Consider the following 21,495-nt stretch of genomic DNA (forward strand, 5'->3'; position numbering starts at 1 on the left):
TACAAATTCACGGTTTTCAGATTTTTCCCCAAATGTCAGCTATAAGATCTACCTACCTGCCAAATTTCATGATTCTAGGTCAACGGGAAGTACCCTGTAGTTTTCTTGACAGACAGACAGATAACAAAGTGATCCTATAAGGGTTCCGTTTTTCCTTTTGAGGTACGGATCCCTAAAAACCAAGTATGAATAATTCTGATTCTGTAGAACTCGGTCCCTCCAGTAATAAATTCGAGAGATCGATTATGTAGCAAAGACAAAAATATATAGCACAAAGAAAGAGCATCTGATATTCTTTAGATGAAATAAGCAAGTTGTACCTACTTATGGGCGGTTTATACGGGCTTCGTAGCTAAGCGCATAGTATTTGTCACTATACTAAGCCTCAATTTATGACAAGTGAAAAGTAACCGTTTACACGTTGGAGCCAGTAAAAGTTATTAGTGACCAGACATTCGAAATGGAGCGACGCCGCCTGATTTTTCGCAGTGTGTTTAAGCAATATTCAAACATTATTATTTCAAGCATGATCGAAGAGTTTTAAAGACAAATATTAAAAAAGAAAACGTTTGTGGACAAGACAATGCTCACATAAAATACGTACCTAAGTAAACATGTGTTTTCACTTTCCAGTACAACTTGTCACGAACTAACTTGTCGAGCTGTTTACACACGGTCAGCAAGCGACAAGTGCTTAGTAAATCGTGGTGGGGGTATCGACTTGTCGCTTAGTAAATAGGATCGTTTTCTATTCACTTGCCCTATTCACAAATACTAATACTAAGCACTAATCAGCGTGTTTACACATGAGGACTTAGTATTAGTGACAAGTACTAAGCGCTTAGCTACGAAGCCCGTGTAAACCGCCCATTAGGTAGATATATTTGATACATAAGATGTTATGAAGACCGATTCCTTCTCAAATGTAATATTTGATGGCTGTTACGAAAAATCGTGCACAAAAAATGATACCGAGTTTATTTCTATAGGTTTCTTACCTATCTCACTATAAGCTTGACGCTTAGTTGGAGAGGAAAGGGGAATATTTTTCATTTAACATGGCTAATATACTTTAAAAAAAAAATTGTGACTGAAGTTTCAAATACTTTGTAAAAAATGTTAGCAGTTGAGTATTTTGCTCATCAGCTGTGATATATGTCCCGCAAATTGCTATTTCGCTGGAACCAGCTGGTAAAAGGAGAAACTAGGTGTGTTAATGTCTCATTAACACACCTAGTTTCTCCTTTTACCAAAGGTTGCCTGGTAGAGATTGCTGTGAGAAATAAGGCCACCTTTGCATACAATTATTTTTTAGTTTTAGTTTCTTTGTTTTTGTCATGTTATGTAATATTTTTGTATGCAATCAAGTATTTCTATCTATCTATCTATCAACATCGAAATGACGTCATTTTGACGTCATCCGAAATAAAAATACACCATCAGCTCGAAACTTCAGTGTTGACGGCGGCCAGGCGCATTAGCAATTTGTGGGACTTCTACCAAGGATATTGTAAGAATTAATTCGAAAACTTGATGACATAAAACTTGTTGTGTATGTTGTATTTGTGTACCTTCTGTCTTTCTTTACTGTTGTCTGTGTATCGATGTATTTGGTTTCCTAATTTATGGTTATCTTGCTTTCTTTTTACAGTTCCTTTAACTGGTGTATACTAATATGTGTTGCTGATATGATTTCAGGTGCCTTCCTATCTGTAACATTCTCCCTACTGTTTTCCGTTGCTATTACGTACTGTATATTATATGATTGGCCAAACAATCCGAGCACTGCTCTTCAAATCTGTTTCAAGCCGCGTTTTGTTAAAGACACTAGTAACCGCTTCTCGTAGTTTGCCTTTCACTATGAAAGTCAGTTTACACTACACATTGCCCCTCGGGGCTGAGGGGCATTGCTCGGAGGGCACAGCACACAGGGCGCGGGCGGCGCCGGCGCACTAACGCGCGGGACCCCTCTCTTGCAGGTGAGCACGAGGGGAATAAGATGAGCACCATGACCATGGTGATATTATTACTCGCTGTCGTGCTCTCCGTGTTCGTGGGTTTCGCCTGGATAGCGTACTGCTTCAGGTAACCTGGTACTCAGTGTTGTCGCACTGTGCCTTCGCTCGTGCCTGCGTGTCTGTCGTATGTGTGTCGGGTCCCGCCGGCGCCGCTCGCGCACGCCGCCGTCCGCGCCGCTCGACTCGTGCGAGCCCGGACGACGACGAGCGTGTCGGCCCGCGTGTGACTTACCCCTTCTCTTTGGGTGCAGAGAACTACCACGGCTCGAACACGGTATTCCTCGTGGCGGTGCTCATGTCTGTGGTAGGGGGGGTATTCATAGTATTTGCCCTGAGCGCTCTCTGCTACAGGTCAGTCGTAGTACACAAAAACTTCTCCCTGTGCCTAAGGTTAGTGAGCAGAAAACAGACCAAAGGTAGTCTTTAAGAAGAAATTTAAATCGTCACCTTCGTATACTTATATGTTTATTTTAGACGTTAGCGTTGGTGTTTCCGTTTTTAAAGTCGACGATTGGTTTTCGTTTTTTGATTATTTGGAGATTTTTTATGTCGTTTACGTTGTCGTCGTAGAGCTAGCTGGCGGGTGGCGCTACTGCATTTGATCTGTGGTTCTGTGGCTCCGCTCGCGCCGCGGCCGCTCGGCGCGCCGCTCGCCGCGCCGCCGACCGGCCGCTCGCTGCATGCCGACGAGGCTTTCCACGTTGTACTCGAGCGACACCTCGATTCAAACCCTTAAGATTCTGGGCTCTTGGATGTATGCATTGGCTTATGTGAACTGTGACTCGTTTTCGTTTCCTTTCTTGGTCGGAGACCGAGTCGCCGGGCGCCGCCCACAGCCGCCCGACGGCGCGGTCGCGTCTATATCTTCATCCGCCCACCAGGACACGCCGCATCTCCCTCCTAGATACCTTCATACTAGATCATTATATTTTTTGCTAATATTTATTACTTCTTTTGAAATAATTACGTAGTGATTATTTTTTTTGATAATCGAGATATGACCGATTTTAAATATCATACGAAGATATAGCACGCTCGACTCTGATATCATCGTCACCATCACACACTGAATCAATATAAGTATGACTTTTGCACGAAAAGCGAATGTGCGATGCACGGATTCTTCTTTCAAACAGCTGTCTATTTAGTTAGAAACGCCTAATGTTATATATTTAAGTATAATTTATATCTTTCCAATAAAAATCCACAACACGTATTTTATTTTTCAAAAAAAAAATGATTTTTTTTTTGAGTTAAGTACCTACCTATCAATATTTTGCTTTTACCGATGCCTTTTATTAGAGGAACATTATTTTTTTACTGGAAAGATTCTTATCACTTAAGCTAATATCAAGTTTTAATTATGTTTCCATAAACATCAATTCCCATGAGGAATGAAACGAAAAATTGAAGTTTGCTCCAAAAATTAAATGCCTTTGAAAAGTATTTTAACTGATTTATGATATCCAAAAGCGCCAGTCTTAAACTTCTAATTGGATTGACTTTGAAATATTTTAAAGTAAATTATGATGATGAAGTAATTTGTTATCATTCCCAAATTGTCACTCTACCATTGGTAAAGTATTTAGTTTTAAAAGGTTAAGGCTGGAAACTGACAGAGTACCGACAATAATTATTTTGGTATTACATCTATATATAAGAAAAAGGTGACTGACTGACTGACTGACTGACTGATCTATCAACGCCCGCTAAGACTGAATTTTTGAAAACTCAATCCCTAAAGGGCTAAAACACGGGTTTGAAATTTTTGTAGTCCACGCGCACGAAGACGCAGGAATAAGCTAGTTTTATTATATTAATAGTTGTCGTACAAAAATAATGAAGAAATAATCGATAATTGGTTTCGTTTTAGATCTATAACAATAAATAATAGAATAATATGCGTAATAAGCTGTAACAGCCTAGTGGTTAGGACGTCCACCTTCTAATCGGAGGTCGGAGGTTCGATCCCCGGCACGCACCTCTAACTTTTCGGAGTTATGTGCGTTTTAATTCATTAAATATCACTTGCTTTAACGGTGAAGGAAAACATCGTGAGGAAACCTGCATGCCTGAGAGTTCTCCATAATGTTCTCAAAGGTGTGTGAAGTCTACCAATCCGCACATGGCCAGCGTGATAGACTACGGCCAAAACCCTTCTCACTCTGAGACGAGACCCGTGCTCTGTAGTGATGATCATGATGCGTAATACACTTGTATGGAGAAGCGCGTAAACCTTGCATCAAACAAAAGTATACTTCACAATGCTCATTGTCAGTTTCCACCCGCAACCACTCAATCCAATCCGGAAACGAAAACACGATACCAAAATTACTAAAACAGCCACAGAATTCAAAATATGCAATAGAAACGTAACAGAGGCGTGAGATTATATCGCCGCGCGTATCTCCAATAAAAAACATCAGTGCGCATTATTGTGATAGCAAACGTATTTTCAAAGTTTAAATAATGACTTACGTAAGCGCTTTAATAAGCCTGAACCGCATAATAATAAACAAATATAACGTTGCTTCGGATGTTAGACATTTGTATATTTGTATGTCAAAGTCAAGTCAAATGATTTATTCAAAATAGGTAATAAATTACTCTTTTTGATAGTCAGATGTTGGATTTGTAAGATATAGTGGTGATAATTATTACGCAAACTTAAAACTAAAGCTACGAGGTTTCCAAACGCGCCCAGGTCTGAGAAGAGCCCACAACAAACTTATGAGCTCAAAACTATTCACACGCCGCGCTGCCGAGCTATTTTCAGTACCATTGATAGTACCATTTCTATTGCCTTATTTTGAATTCGGTGCAGAAACCCTGAGGTGTTCTCGATTCCGTTACAATTTCGATATTTCCGACTTTTTAAACGTAATCGATTGATCTGAGTGTGCGTTTCCACGCCACGCCGACACCAGGAAAAAGAGTACGCTGCCGAAATACGACCCGCCTTACGTGAAGAAGCCGATTGCGAAGAGCTTCGCCGCCGGCTCCACCACCTCTAACAACTCGCAAGAGGACATCTCTATCGATGGTGGGAAGCTGCACTCCTTCAATAATACCTTCAGGTATGTCATGGCTTTGTATGAAAATTCACCATCCCTTCCTCAAGATGTAAACTCAGCACCGATGTAAAGGCATGGGCCTTAAATAGCCTCAATAGCTCAACCGGTATAGGAGTGGACTGAAAACCGAAAGGTCGACGGTTCAAACCCCGCCCGTTGCACTATTGTCGTACCTACTCCTAGCACAAGCTTGACGCTTAATTGGAGAGGAAAGGGGAATATTAGTCATTTAAAATGGCTAATATTCTTTTTTTTTTTAAACGCAGAACTCTCTATACATCTTGGGGCTCGATGGCATGACGTGACGGACGCCGTCCGTGATTGGTTGGATACCATATCGCGTCATATTCTGCTTCCCGCATTGGTTACTGCGCGTCTTCATACAGTCTGCCACACACATACGAATCCTTTTTACGAAGACGTGTGCTTGCGCAAGTATTTCCTCTATTTTCTCTCATGCCTCTAGATCCGTGCTGATTAGTTAATGTTCAAATTCTTTGAATCTTACCCTATAAGACTACCCTAAACCAAATTATATGCAACAAATTCCTTGAATAATAAAAACTTTGGACCACATTTAAAATCCTGTTTGAGCTACGTACTCTAGATTTTTTATCTACCCTTCAACCTCAAACCTACAGTTAAACCCGGTATCCACTTAAACGGAGTGAAGGAGATGTATTCAGCCAATCAGATTTATAAGAGATGACGTGATATATTTTTCACGTCATCTATTAAGAATCTGATTGGTCTGCTAAACACGATGTCCATCTCTTCTTTGCTCAGTACCGGACCTTAAAGTATGTTTTTAACTTCTTAGAAATTTCTTATCCACACAATTCATAAAATTAGTATTGCATTGATATTTTGATATATTGTAACAAAATCAACCTAACCTTTTTACTACACAATTTACACAATTATACAAATGTACACCGATCTTTCACTTATATTTTTCTCTCGTATAATGTGTTGTCATATTATTATCTTTTGTGTATTACTTAATTCTAAGTCCCATTAAGTTAATATTAAGTTGAACGTGCTCTAGATAATAATTACGTTAATTATACCTAATAAAACCAACGCCGAGCAACGCCATTAAGTCTAAATTACCTCATAATAAGGTAACTTTATCCTATAATTGTTTAATTAACATCATTTTCTTTACGTTATAATGCGTATCTAACAATACTGTCAAGTAAATTATTACAATTGCTACGATAACTTCGTTGAGTTTGAAATTCCTATACTCTATCTGCGGAGAGAAGTTAGTATAGCGCTCTCTCTTTTACCAAATCCCATACAAATGATAGAGACAAAACTCTCAGTGGGCGTTAACCATTTTGAGGCACCAACCAATCACAGACATGTTTTCAAAAAACATTCGAAAATCAATTAGAAAACATAGTTTCGTTTGTGATTGGTTGGTGACTCAAAATAGTTAGCACCCACCCACAAGATTTTTGTCTCTATCATTTGTATGGGATGACGTAACAGAGATAGCGCTATACTAATTTCTTTCCGCGGATAGGGTATAAACTGTGAAGAAAAATGACAATAAAATTATTCTAAGTATATTATTTTATAGTGTTTTTACCTACATTTCAAGGAAATTTCAAAATAATTTTAAATACATTTGATATAATTATTGTCAAAGAATAGTTGCCAACATCAAATATTTCCCCGAAAAAAATGGTAAAATCTAGAGCACGTGTTACCCCTGTTTATTTTCCCTAAAATTAAAATACTTTTTCCTCTTCTATCGGAACTGGTGTAAACAGAAATCTACTCAGGTATGTCTAAGCTTGACGCCTCACCGCTCTTAAAGTTTTTCGCTCACACGATTTCCGCTTTAATCACTTTGAGCTTTGGTACAAGTACTTACATTACGCAGTTTCTGACAGCTGCGTGATATAGTGTGACAGGCCACAATCACACAGTACGCGTTCAAGGACACGCTTCTTTACACCTGTAATATTTAGTCACAATTGGACAAGTGAGGTTTGGACATGCACAAATAGACAAACTAAGCACAACTAGCTAATTTAATAATAGTGTTTTTTTAGTAGCCAGCTGTAGAATATTGATTCGCAACCATTCAGAATCAAAGATAAAATTGCTTGTAAAACAAAAGCGAGCAAAATTTTTAAGTAGATATTTTATCATATCATAAACGAAGAGTTTATGAGATTTTGATTATGTTCATAATAAGGCTTTCAAAAGTATTTCCATGGGCAGGGTGATTCCCCGATTGGGTAAAGAAGAGCAAAATTTAAAACATTCCAAATTTCCCAGCCGCGGGGACTCCCAGCGAGTGATCTTCAGACACGGGAATCACATGTCGGGAGCTGGCAACACTAACAGATATCCGTGAGTTGCCAATCACAAAAACACAAATTATTAACTTCAGGGGGTCTTTTTATCTGGCGTAGGTATTATTTTAACATCAAACGTGCAAAACATAATATTTATTTAGTTTAAGTTTGCTATAATCTAGTACCATTTTAAATAAATTAAGTATGGATACTTACTTAAATAGGTACTTATTTAAAAATGGGATTGAGTTTGAATTATAGAAGTAGTTTATGAAAGTATTTTAATTTAGTAAGTATATTATTATGATTTTATTTTTAAAAAACTGTCCTATTTTAAATCTTGTTCTACTTGTTTGTTTGTTTTTTTTTGTGTATTTAGGCAGTCTTTATAAACCAACGGTGCACGAAATGTACTGCCAACACCAATGTAATGAGGGCGGGTCGATAAAAACTACAAAATTATCTGTACTGACATTCTAGAAATACAATTTAGTAGTAGCACCCACACAATGGAGTGTATTTGAATTTTGAATAGCGTAGAAAGATTGTTTGAGCCCTCTGTACCCATAGAAATAAAATTGGTCCAAAAAAATGCCTTAAATTAATTTGTACGAGATTTTTAACTTAGTACATAGCCAAACTTTCACTTTTGCGAGACTGAAAAATGTCTAAATTGGTACAGCATCAGTCATCAGGAATAAGTCCCGCAAATTGCTAATGAGCGTGGCCGCAATTTTACGGTGACGTCAGCACTAGACTGAAGTTTCGAGCTGATGGAATATTTTTATTTCGGCTGACGGACGTCAAAATGACGTCATTGCGATCTTAATGAGACATGGTTGCAGCGTAATAGCAATTTGCGGAACTTATAACTAAGATCTTAAAATCATAAAAATTTAATATTAAAAAAAATACATACTTAAATATCATCAGCATGCAGCCGCCATTCTTGCTGAGTTGTTTTTGATTAAACTGTGACCGAATAAATATGAACTATGTTATCTTTCGCAGAGACCACAAGCAAATGAAACGTGTGCATTCTGGTAGTGAAGACGAACCGACACATTCAGGTAACTACCAGCATCATCATTATCAACCGATATACGTCCACTGCTGGGCATAGGTCTCTTGTATTGACTTCAACACGCCACGGTCTTGCGTCACCTGAATCCAGCAGCTCCGTGCGACTCGTCTGATGTCGTCCGTCCACCTAGTGGGGGGTTCTAACACTGCGTCTTCCGGTGCGAAGTCGCCATTTCAGAACCTTGAGACCCCAACGTCTATCGGTTTTACGAACTATGTGCCCTGCCCATTGCCACTTCAGCTTCGCAACCCGTACCCGTAACTATAATAATTCCATACTAAAGTAATATGAGCCACATTTATACATGGTGCTATAGCAGGTGCTATAGCAGGTGCTATAGCAATAGCAAAAACGAAGACAAAAGCGAAAATAAAATTTTAAAAATCTTGACTTTTTAAAGTTCGCAGAATTGCAAAAAAACATCTGACTGACGCTAGAATTCAACGAACGTTGCGTAGATAGGTGCCGCGGGGTCAATGCCGCGTCGTAGGCGGTAAATTGAATGATAATATGTTTTCTTGATAAATATAAATTAAATTAAATTGGGTTAAAAATTCTTTCAGGTGAAGAAGACATAGCCTTCATAGATGTTCAACAGCCCAATTCAATGGCGAAGCTTCCTGAAAAGGGTATCCTCAAGAAACATGGTTACGGAGCGGTGGATGGCAAAGACAAGTGGGGAGATGACTCCCAGTCCGAACAGCTGGAAGCTGGGTCACAGTCTGACGGACAGGAACCTTCGGGTGCAGTTGCTGATATGGAGTATAAGTTTAAGGTAAGAAGCCAAATAGCATTGTGCTAATTAAAGCTTGGGAAGGGTATCATCATCGATTTAAATCACAAGATTTATGGTCAAGCGAACAAAATTTTTCACGTTTGAAATCCAGACGTCACTGAGTGCTAAAGTGCTATATAAGTCAATGGGTATCATCAACATCCTTATCAACCGACAGACGTCCTAGGTCTCTTGTAGGAACGTCCTACAGAGAATTCAACCTCAAGAGTACGCATATAGGAACAAGGTGTTGCATGAAAACAAAACTGTTAAATGTTGGCGGGAGACAGGGGAGAAGGCTTTGTTGTGATTGGTGGACTCAAAAGTCACGTAATCAAGATAATGTGCGGAATGAGGGTACCGAACGGGCGTGGCCCGACTTTTATGCTAAGCAACTGCCTAAGCTTGGTGATCGAGGGTGTCCGGCTATTAGGAGTCTCTAGGTGGTGGTCTGTAGGACTTCCATACGTCACTCTCTTGCGTCACCTGTAGGGTGATTTCGTAAAACCTGCACCATTCATTATTACAATCTCAATTGTTGTGATTGGCTGAATTTGTGCTGTTCTTGTTGCAACAATGCGTTGTAGCCAATAGTGAGCGAGCGTCTACCAATCAGAGGTGATTGCAATCGGGACATTGTAGCTGTCATTCTACCGCAGCTCCTGTGACTCATTTGACATCGTCAGCTGACCACCTTCCACTTGCAACGCTGCACTTTCCGGTGGTCACCATTACAGACATCACCTAGTCTTAATTAAATAAATCAATAACAAGAACATCTGGTTTGTTTCCAGGATCTAAATGGCTACCACGAGAACATTATCGTGGCACTGAAGACGGCCGCAGCGCAGCGGGCGAGCGCTGGGGCAGCCGTCGGTTCGGGAGACCTGCGAGCTTTGCAGGAGTACGAGTACAAAAGAGAACGGGCTCCCAGTGCAGAGAAGATTCACGAAGCAGAACTAAGAAGACAAAGGTAGTGTTAAGAATATCTAGCTAGTGGACAGTCTGTGTTTGTAAATGCAGTCACTTACCAGGAATGAGGTACGCGTGCCTTTTTAGGGGCCCCAGTTGCGCTGATAAGGTCCATGATAGCTTTTCTGGCCCCAGATGGTAGAACCTCACGTCTATAATTAATTTTTCCGAGGCCGGTTGTGGAACCGTTAGAGAACGGTTCCTCGGCGCAAAGGCCTCGGCTAGGCTTATGTGCGCACGTTGCGATTCACGGAGTGCAGTTGGTACGTCAAATTCGAATGACAGCTGTCTAAGTGTTGCCGATTTTAGCGGCGATATCTGGATTCACACATAACACCACTGGCGACATTTAAAATCCTTATTAATTTAATTTCAGAGGTGAAGTGGACGAAGAGGATGAGGCTCCACCGTGTGGACCCATCCGGATCAGGAACCTGGAGGATCTAATACGGCAGCTGGAACACCACTCCAGCAGGCACATGAGCCCGTCCGGCTCCGAAGACATCCGGATGTCGGAGACGGAGGCCGACCGACATTACAGGATCGAGGGGGAGGTGCCACCGTAAGTTACTTGATACGTCATCTTCAGCATACATTCGTTGCTAAGCTTTGCCAAGAGCGCCCGTCCAGCCTCTTCCTGCCATATTCATCGGCTGAACAAAGGCTTTTTTGAGGCATGCCATAGAAAGCGATCATCTGGCTACCGCACTCACCCATTTTCCACCCCTTCATCATAGGATCGTCATAGGATTTTTAATCCCATCATGGTAGGCGGCGACAGCTTCTTAAAGGGGGGGGGGGGGGGGTGGGGTGTCTCGACGCCAGGCACGCACCTGTAAATTTTCGGAGTTATGTGAAATTAACGATGAAGTGAAGGAAATTATCGAGGAGGAGGAGGAGATAGGAAATCTTTTCCTATCAAAGTTACCTTGCAATATGACTGTTACCACAGCCTAACTGTTATCGGTATGACAAGTTCAGTTAATTATGTCGCGAATACGTATTTTGATTTAATTAAAAAAGTTCAACTTTGAACCATTTTGGTTATCTAATTAAATAAAAGACTGAACGTACACCTCGAACTCCTGGATTTAGAGGGCTTATGATTTTTCATGCGGGCATTACCTTAGATCCCCACTAAACAAAATTTTAAAAAATTCTATCCTAGCGAAGCTGAGATGGATCAGCGGGCGAGATTACAGACTCTATTTAAATAGCTTTTAATGATATCATTGATAAATAATAATATAAAAAAGACAAAAGTGTCATGATGGTAAATACGTTGAAAATCTTTATCCACAGTCGCTGCCGAGGCCGTATCGGTCCCAGTGAGGAAGAATCCCGCTTTGGCTATCCTCGCTTCCGCGGCAGCACGCGTCACCATCCCGGCATGTTCGCGGCGCCGGCTGCCACATCCCCCGCTTTATTACCCCACGTGGCACACGGGGCTATTGGGGCGCATGGGGCACATGCGGTACTGGCCCATGGGGCGCTTCGTGCCCCGCCGGATGATGACGCGCTTTACGAAACCGCTGATGCGGAAAGACTGCGTGACGTCCCAGACAGCGAGAGGTGAGAATTTAACGGTAGAGTTGAATTTAGTGAAATTAGGTTTAGTTTGCCCCAAGAGGAAGCACGGGGAACTTCGGGCATTAAGTCCTTGCACACTAATTGATGATAGCCCAGATAATGACATGGTGTGCATTACCTCAGGCAGTGAAAGGTGAGAATTTAATAATAGAGTCGAGTTTAGTGAAGTTAGTTTTAGTTTGCCCTGACAGGCACATAGCACGCACAGGAAACTTGGGGCACACATAGCACTGGCACACTACTTGGAGATGATCAAGACGATGACAAGCAGTACAATATTGCATTACACCCCAGTAAAAGGTGGAACCCTCGCGGGGCATACGGTATCCACAAAGCGATCGGAGTGCAACGTGCGTCGCGTCCTACCATACGATATCACACTTAACGAAATCGCTGATGCGAAAAGTCTGCGTGACGTCCCAGACAACGAAAGGTAATAATTTGAGGGTAGAGTTGAATTTAGTAAAGTTAGTTTTAGTTTGGCCTAACAAGTACATAGCACGCACGGGGAAATTAGAACACACGAGCCACTAACACACAAGTTGAGGATGACCCGGACGGTGACAGGTAGTACAATACGATGTGATGCCCCAGATAGCGAAAGGTGATTTAACAGTAAAACTTTAGCTAACCATGAAGCAATTGTGACATTAGGCGCTGGCACACTTATTGAAGATGACCCAAAATATGATGACACAATATACATGAATACTGCGTAATGTCCCAGATAGCGAGAGGTGAGAATTTAAAGGTAGAGTTGAAGTTAGTTTAGTTTGCCCTAATAGGTAGATAGCATGAATGGGGCAATTGTAACACACGATGCACTAGCACACTAATTGAAGATGTTCCAAATGATGACAACTGTATTATAAATTCTGCGTGATGCTCCAATGCCTTTAGATGATGACGTTATACTTTTTTAGTTTTAATTTGATCTAATTTTGTTAGAACACTGACAAATGGACACTACTTTTTACGTACAGAAAACTACAAGTTGTAGATTTTTAATGATAATAATATTTTATTAAGTTAGAATTAAATTCTAAGATGTAAATAAAAGATTACGAATTGCTTGGATCCAGTCATCATTTTCCAAAAAAGACTGAAGTTATTAGCAGTCTGCCTTTTGGAATTATTGTTGTAGCTTTTGAGGAACTCAATGAAATTAATGGGCATGAAACCAGTGAAGCTAATCCAGTACTTGAAAACGATAGTATTTTAATCAAAATTGATTATTTAGATTTTTAAAATCAAATCACACTGAACTATTTGCTAATAAATTTATTTCTGTGTAACAGTTATTTACAGTGACATCACACTCAAACATTCATTTAATTCACTGGCGGGCTCCAAGAGTCACATCCAAAACCACTTCAATTATTATCAGCCGTAGCATTATTTAATTGGCTTTCATTTTCTCTAATTTGTTTAAGAAATAAAACATATGCTTAGAATATAATCAAAATTACTTTCGAACAAGGTTATCTTGAATTCCGTGGCGAGTACGGGTTTAAAATGCAGGGTTAGTAATAAATAGATAGTACTTATTTACTGACCTAATGAAAAAGGAGTATTGAGCTATAAAAACCAGGGTATAAAAACACTGCTTGCCAGGCAACCAATATGAATTGCATGCTACTGCTCGGTTTTATCTGCCCTATAATGAACTACTTACGTTTATAGTAATCAGTATATCGATGTTGACTGGCTTTTATGGTATCAGTTCAGTTCTGACTGAACTGCTATGACATTATGTAGTGTGTGTGTAGGAAGCTCAGCAAAAAATCGTCTGAGTGACATAACCTTGTCCGAAAGTAGTTTTGCTTTCCAAATACTTATTTTATCTCTACTGCACACTTACAAATGGATCATTACCGACATAATAGAGAAAGAGATTCGCAAGTCTGGATATGAATTTGTGATTGCTCTAAAAATTGCACAAAATTTTCCTTTATTTGTACCCATTTGATGGAACGGATGCAAGTTTAAACTGTAGCTCATGTACGACTGGTCATAAGTCACAACCATGTCCACGGCATCAGATTCTAAATTCTCATCAACAATCGGCTGCAAATGGCCAGTCAGTTTCCATTAATCAATGGAGTCAGCCTTGCCTGAGGCTCTCCATTGAATGAAATTTCCATTAATCGGTGGGCATCTTCATCGGCTTCCCAGTACCAGTTATATATTTCGTTCCCAGTCATAAGTCAGTCGATAGTCAGACTCGGGAGCCCGCCGCAGCGACGCGCCTAGACTCTCCGTTCCTCTTCTCTATCATTTTCTAGTGATGAATTTATTCAAGCTCAACAACAGTTAGCCCGGTGGGCGAGTGAAGAGGCGCTGCCGGCGGGCCGCGACTACCTCCCCTCGCCGCCCTCCCCGCGCTCCCCGCGCTCGCCCGGCGACAGCAGCGTCGCCGGCGACCGCGCGGCCTCCTTCCCCGAGTACACCCACTGACGCCGCGCGTCCGCCCTACCGTGCAGCCACGTAGCGACATGTGAACACGTATCCGTTAGCGAATGTAAATAATCGAACTGCACATTATATTTAACGATATGACTGAAAAAAATATTCTGTATATTAATAGCGTTAATTGGAGAGTGCGCCGCGCCGCTGCCGGTCCCTATTTGTGTTGAAATGTTTACGTTCGTTTTGAATCAATACGCTTTATAACTCTTATCTTTGTTCGGCGGCCGGCGGCGGACCGGCTTGTATAACTGTATGTTAGTGTCGACGTAACGTTGTCATCGTTATAATATGTATGTATAGATGTAAGTGTGTGCGGTGCCGAGGTCCTTCGCGTCGAGCTCCCGGACTTCGCGCGAGTAGCTAACGATTTAGATAGGCGTTTAACAAATTGAAAATAATAACAATATAATTCGTCGAAGCTTTAATGTCCCGCTCGGAGCGAGCTCGGCGACGTCACCGGATCCGAAGCTCAGTGTCCCCTCAGTGTTGCCAACTGCTTTCCTAGAAAATGCACTAAACCGGCCTTCATAAAAACTTCAAAATGCACCAAATAGTTCTAAATATTTAGTGAAAAAACTCTAAACCATTAGTTAAATAAAATTATTTGGCGTAACAAAAATGTATTTGGAGGCATTTAAAATAGCCAATATGATTTTTTTTTCACTTTTAAAACTCGAACTCCTACCTCTGCTTCTCCATCAAAATCGCATACCTACGTGCAAAATATCGCATAATCGCATGCTCTCACGTACACCTGACAATGATAGTGACAGGACAAGCAGAGTTGCCAGCCCGTGTCATATTTTTTATCATAAGGATGTACGATAATAATTAATCCAAATGTGTATTATGATTAGTGCTAGCTTTTTTGGGCAGAAGGCATTCTTAAAAACACATTAGATTACGCAACAGGAACCAAAATTGAAATCTAAGCACTGAAATATCAAAAGCATACTAAATGAAGTGTTAAGTTGGCAACACTGATCCCCGTTCCGTCGCCGCGTGCCTGGGGGGGGGGGGCAGGTGGAGCGAAGGCGGGCTGAACCGTCCTCGGAGAGACACTTCATCGCACTGTTTCACCTCTCCGAACATACGCCCGACTTCACGCTACACGCGACTTCGAGAGAGAACAGTATGGGACTATGAAATTTTACAGCTCACCAAACGTTGATAGAATTCAAATGTGGAAACACTATAATGACAGATTAAAATGGACCAAAACTTCCTTGATTTTGAGTCTAAACTTCAGTACCACTGATTTTAACTTTGCAAGGTATCCGCTTGGAGCGCTGGCTGTACATGTATGAACGAACTTGCGCTTTAAAACAAAGTCATTACGGTCCATTCTACATTATCGCCAGTGTGTATTGACGCTCGAATTATTCTATCAATGTTAGTAAGATGAAAAATCTTGTATTAACCCTACAGTAATGATAACACCAAACGATCTACTTACTCAATGTTTTAGTGAAAATGTTTTAGGAAATTGATTTTTCGTCGATCTGTCACGCTGAGATCTCGAACCGTACTCAAATAATGTTTTTGTATCTAGAATCATAAAGTAAACATATTCTAAAATAGTAATCTTAATGTGAATATTATAAGTTATTTCGAATTTTATCAGATATATATATGTATATTGATATTATTATATTGAAACGAATTTACGCTGACGTGAAAGATGTATGAGTATGTTGAAATAGGGACGCTCAATGCAATGCGGTGGATGCGATAACTTAGAGACGAGATAGCTTAGATGTCTAGGTATACTTACTATTGATGTAAAAACGTATAAATGTTATCGATTGATATGTCCAATCGACGAAATATACCCACATAGTAAATAAAATTGAAAATAAGATATCACTCGATATTATAATAAATTAAGCATCGCATTGCATTGCGAAGTGTCCTAGTATGTTACAGTTTCCGTTTATTTTATTGACAATTTAGGATGTTATCGTTTCATTCGAATTACGCTAGGCTAGGTGGCGATGCCACGCATTACTAGTAGGAATTTAAAGTTATGGTAATATTTAATAGTAAACAATTAATTCGTTTAGCCCAAGTTGATCGACGTTGGTGCAGCGAAATTGTTCATAATCATCATTTTTTTAAAAATTGTTATACTGGTGAAAATTTTAACGATTTATTACTCTGTGAGCTGTGAGAGCTATTTTTCGTTTTGTACGGCAATGCCGCTTCGCCGATGTCGATCGCTATCGCACGGAAATGTTCGGCCTCATGGCCCCGTTTAATATTAATCTCTTAGTTAAACGTTATAATATACTAACAATAAGATAGGTATCTAATAACGCGTACAGGGTAGCCACGAATATTTACTCTGTAACTGGGTGAGACACTCGCGATCGAAGCGCGGAGGCGCAGGCCACAGGCTACCATATACCATATAAACCAATATTACAAGTAGACTTGTAAAATTTATGTAACAATTTGTAGATTTAACAATGTTCGAGGTTAGTCTAGTGTATAGTGTATAAGGACGTTTAATGATTTTATCGTACACAAAAACAGTATTGCTTTAAAGAAAATTATGTAGTTTGACAATGGATGTAAATAGTGACTACATCAACGCACATTAAATAATAATAATATAGTTCACACATGCACTATTTTATGATATGTGATAATATGTGTAAAAATGGAACGTTTATACTGCCATCTGTCTATTAAAGAATGAGAGTATTGAAAGCGTAGATTTTAAGTGTGTTTCCTTTGCATTTTGCTTGAAAATGCAAATTGTGTGGTGAAAAAGGAATAATGAAATAAACAATGTATGTAAACTTTACGCGGACTGCACTGTCGTAAGCCTTTGTCCTTCGCACCGTGCTACAGCCTGTATCAATCAGTATACCTACTTCGTAGACGGAGTAACTTGTAGACAGATACAATGAAAACGAAAAACTATACTGTGAAACGCAAATGAAGTGAAACTCTATGGCCTTACTGAATCTACTATACTGTGGATACACTACACCCGAAACATAATATAAAAGCAAAGTAAAAATAAGAAAGCCAATGATCTATCTTTCAACTGTCACATGAAAATTACGATTTGCAATTAAAATACCTACTTTGATACCAATATTACCATTTTGTTTTACTAATTTTTAATGCCTAATACAAAATCTATTGAAAATCACTTAAAAATACAATATGCATTGAATCAAAATGTAGGTATTTCCAGCTATGGAGTCACAGTATGATGGAATCTTATTTTGAACGCAATCAGAGTGAACTAGAGCGAGGAAACTCGAGAAAAAAACGTTTTGATTCTGAATCGACGATAGTATGTTAAATATTGGGCTTTGGTGACGTAAAATCTAAGAAAAATAGGCTACCTGCATCAAACCTGTTCTAGTTTGGAAACTTTTAACTTATTACGTCACATTAGCGTTATACTACGTCACAGTTCATGACAGTTGTTATGAACTGTGACGTAGCATAATGCGCTATGAGCAGTAAAAATCTACCTGACAGGCAATACAAAGTAAACTCGTTATGACTATTTTATACTAGAGCAGCTCAGTGCGTAATGTCGCACAAAATTACTCTCGTTGGCTCCGAAGTCAATCTCTGAACAAGTAAAATAAATTTTATTAAAAAATATTTATAATATAATATCTATAAATACCTGTACCACACCTATATTATGAATGACATATTGTCATTTTTATTTATCGGTATTTTAGTATAGTTACAAACTTAAATCTAAAAAAAAAACAACATTAAATTAAAACTAAAATAAATTAAATTAAATCTAAAACCTCATCGAGACCACCGCAGCGAGGCATTGTACCCAAGATGCTGGCAGCATTACCCCTTTGGATGGCCAAACTAATTCTTTGACCAAGGTAGCTGCCAGCTCTCGGGTCCCCGGTTGACTCGATAACCGTTTTCGAAATTTCCTCAAAAAAAATTGTGTTATTAGAACTTGGCGGGCACACTGGCATGTGTCTTGATTAGGTCTACGCTTGGACGATCTAACCTAGGTTAGATCGTCCAAGGGTCTACGTATCTCCGTCTACGATGTAGCCTGTGTACAGAGCAAGTGTCAACCCCAGGAGGCGTCGCGTGCGCGCGCGTTGCATATCTGAACACTGGTGTGTGGTGAACAAAGACGTAATTATGTAACCAAACAAACATTATGAAAAATTAAAATGATTTATTAATGTTAAAAATAGGTCATTTCACAATTATAGTGTCCCTGTACCTGTATCTTGGGTTTTTCTCATCCGTGACAAACTTATATTTTCATAAAATTACAAAAAATTAAATTACTTAGCATGAATTTGTTGAATGTGTGTGTGCGTGTGTTTCTTTTCAAAAGTTACATAAAGTTCAAAAAATAATACAACTACGGGCGAACGGTTCATATTTACTTAAATACCTAAATATCTACGGACCTAAAATCTTCCATTTGATACAAAACTCGAAAGATTTATCTGAACATTTTATTTGTCATATCCGCCATATTGAATTTGTCACGACTTAACGTACCTAGCTTATCATATTATTTATCATGACAATAATATCATTTTTTTGATATTATTGTGTTTTAATTTAGTGATAAGTTTTTTCTGTATGTATATACTATATATAGTTTTTTTATAATATCATGTATTATATTCGAAAGAAGCAAAACAAACTTCATGTTTTATTAAAATTGTAATTAATAGCAATTACACGGAGAAACGATGAACCCACACGCGCATACACACGCACACGCACACACAAACACACTCACACACACACACATTTCTTTAAGGACACTTTCTATTGTCTACCAGCTAGGTGATTCTCTTACTCACCGAGGTTGGTTAATTCTACATTGCTGCTTCACTGGGTGATATTAAAATATTTTTTCGTAGAAAACTTTCAACGGATTAAAAAATGCTATTATTCAGTGCTATTATTCAGTGTTAAAACCTGAGTTAGCGAATCACCCTGCTGGTTATGCCAATGACATGATAGTATATCTGCCAATATGAGAACTTGTTCGCCGCACAGCCGTGTGACGCGCAGGCCTAATTCGTCAATTGACGGCGCCGTACTCGGCCATTGCTCACGGTGGTGCTCTGGTCACTTGCGAATTATCATAATTTTTATATCACCTAAAAAATTAGTCAAACGTTACGTTAATTATGTCTCCACATAATATCTATTATATTGTATAGTCTTCACCCTTCACATAGATCACAATACATACTAATTAATATACGGGTTAATTTATCCCGCTACTTGGTTTACGTAGGTTTTGTAAAATCCCGTTGGAATTTTTTGACTTTCCAGAATAAAAAGCTATCACTGTACCAAATTGCGCCAAAATCGGTTAAGTGGATGGGCCGTGAAAATGTAACACAGACATATTTTTGCTTTCGATAGGTTTGCACTTGATGACTAAGCTTCTGCCTAGTAAAAAGATAAAGCTCTTACCTTGAAGCATGCTAACCTAGAAGGTTCACTCTTGCTTCAAGTTATAGGTACTGGGCAGAAAAGTAAACTAGAAGGGAGTTCCCACACATTTCCTAGCCTAACTTTTCCAAACCTAAATTAAGTCTTTAGAGATTTATTAATTCCAAAATTGGTCCTGTTGGGGTTCGAATCAGGGTCCTCCAAAAAATAAGTCCACAGCGCACCAGGGAAGTCGTCAAACACTGCAACATTGAAACAAAAACTTGCATAATATACTTACGTATTTAAACTCGATATTAAATCCTCATTGCCAAAGATACCTTATCTATCACTCAATTAATTAGAACTGATGCTGCAGTCAACAGCAGAAAAACCCTTACCTATGAAGGAGCTAAACTTTATAACCAAATACCTGCACACACAAAAAATGTACACTCATTCAATACATTTAAAACTGAATTAGCTGCTCACATTATGAGTAATGCGAATCACTTCGACAAATGCATTGAATGAGTACCTAAATGGCGAATATTTTGTAAACTTTATTCTTAGAATTAAGTTCTCATGTACCTTAGTGACTTTGTCTTTATGAGAATAAACGTCTTTAAACCTAAACCTAATATGAAAGAAAATTTAGACGTTACAAATTATAGCTAGCTACACAAAATGCATTTAGAACTCATTCGAACTTCTCCTCTTGTTCTCACTCCATTCTGCTCTTGGACTCTACTTATTTTTAAATCGTCAAATAACTCACTCAATACTAACTAAAGTCCATTCGAGAATAGTTTACTTGCAAAATGTTTACTTACGTAGTTTACTTGCCTGTCATGCTCTCAACGTCGCCGGCCTACGTGATTAATTTGTTTAGGCCTCACACAAAATAATTTGAAAAATACACCTTTACCTTTTCGTTTTTCGTATAGTTAAAAACAAACAATAATAATGAAGTTACATCTAAATAGGTAAAATTAGGATAATTTGCAACCACCATCACCATCGACCTACTGATTTAGAGAAAAGTTAGCGTTAAGTGATATAATATTATACGAATTTGAACGAAAAAGAACAAAAAGTGAAACGTTATATACGTTGAACATTTTCAGTTTGATTTTGTCCTTGTAAATATATTTGCTATATTATTTACTAAATGAATGTAACATATTATTAATGAAAGAAAATAGATGAACACAAATTTTTCTGAATGTTTCATTTGAAATAACCCCCTTTTTAGCTTTCTTTGACACGTTTGTAATTGGACTAGATAGTCCAATTACAAAATTTTATACAGCACTAGGTTATGTTCGCGACTTCGTCTTCGTGGACTACACAAAATTTAACCCCCTATTTCACCCCTTAGGGGGAAAATTTTCAAAAATCCTTTCTTAGCAGATGCCTACGTCTGTGCTATTTGCATGGCAATGGCAAATTTCAGCCCGATCCGTCAAGTAGTTTGAGCTGTACGTTGAGACCAGTCAGTCAGTCAGTCCGTTAGTCACCTTTTCATTTTATATATTTAGATAATATGGTTCATATATTATGTAATCGTTATAAAACGACCCGATGGAAGGACATATTTACCGCAAAATGTTGGTTCACCAGGGAGATGATTCACGGTCCTCAGGCGTAAGGGACCGACTAGAGAAAGACAGAACTGGAACCAGATTGTAGGTATCTAAATATATAAAAGGAAAAGGTGACTGACTGACTGACTGACTGACTGACTGACTGACTGACTGACTGATCTATCAACGCACAGCTC

General features: G+C 39.1%; 1 protein-coding gene across 16 annotated transcripts in view; it reads left to right on the top strand.

Moving 5' to 3' along the window:
- Positions 1-20,932, top strand: part of mmd (disintegrin and metalloproteinase domain-containing protein mind-meld) — a 642,845-nt gene extending 621,913 nt beyond the window's left edge. For 6 of the 16 annotated variants that reach the window (XM_069509480.1, XM_069509481.1, XM_069509487.1 and 3 more), the window contains 10 exons: positions 2,270-2,408; positions 4,946-5,095; positions 6,874-6,885; positions 7,331-7,462; positions 8,419-8,477; positions 9,055-9,266; positions 10,061-10,239; positions 10,615-10,800; positions 11,541-11,810; positions 14,114-20,932. In XM_069509480.1, coding sequence (XP_069365581.1) covers positions 2,270-2,408; positions 4,946-5,095; positions 6,874-6,885; positions 7,331-7,462; positions 8,419-8,477; positions 9,055-9,266; positions 10,061-10,239; positions 10,615-10,800; positions 11,541-11,810; positions 14,114-14,285 — 1,511 coding nt within the window. In that variant the 3' untranslated portion in view covers positions 14,286-20,932. The remainder of the gene's footprint in view (positions 1-2,269; positions 2,409-4,945; positions 5,096-6,873; positions 6,886-7,330; positions 7,463-8,418; positions 8,478-9,054; positions 9,267-10,060; positions 10,240-10,614; positions 10,801-11,540; positions 11,811-14,113) is intronic. The other 10 variants (XM_069509485.1, XM_034984260.2, XM_069509488.1 and 7 more) reach the window with 8 other exon arrangements.
- Positions 20,933-21,495: the final 563 nt, after the last annotated feature.

Source organism: Maniola hyperantus, chromosome 3 (genome assembly GCF_902806685.2).
Source record: "Maniola hyperantus chromosome 3, iAphHyp1.2, whole genome shotgun sequence".
In the NCBI taxonomy this organism is placed as follows: Eukaryota; Metazoa; Arthropoda; class Insecta; order Lepidoptera; family Nymphalidae; genus Maniola; species Maniola hyperantus.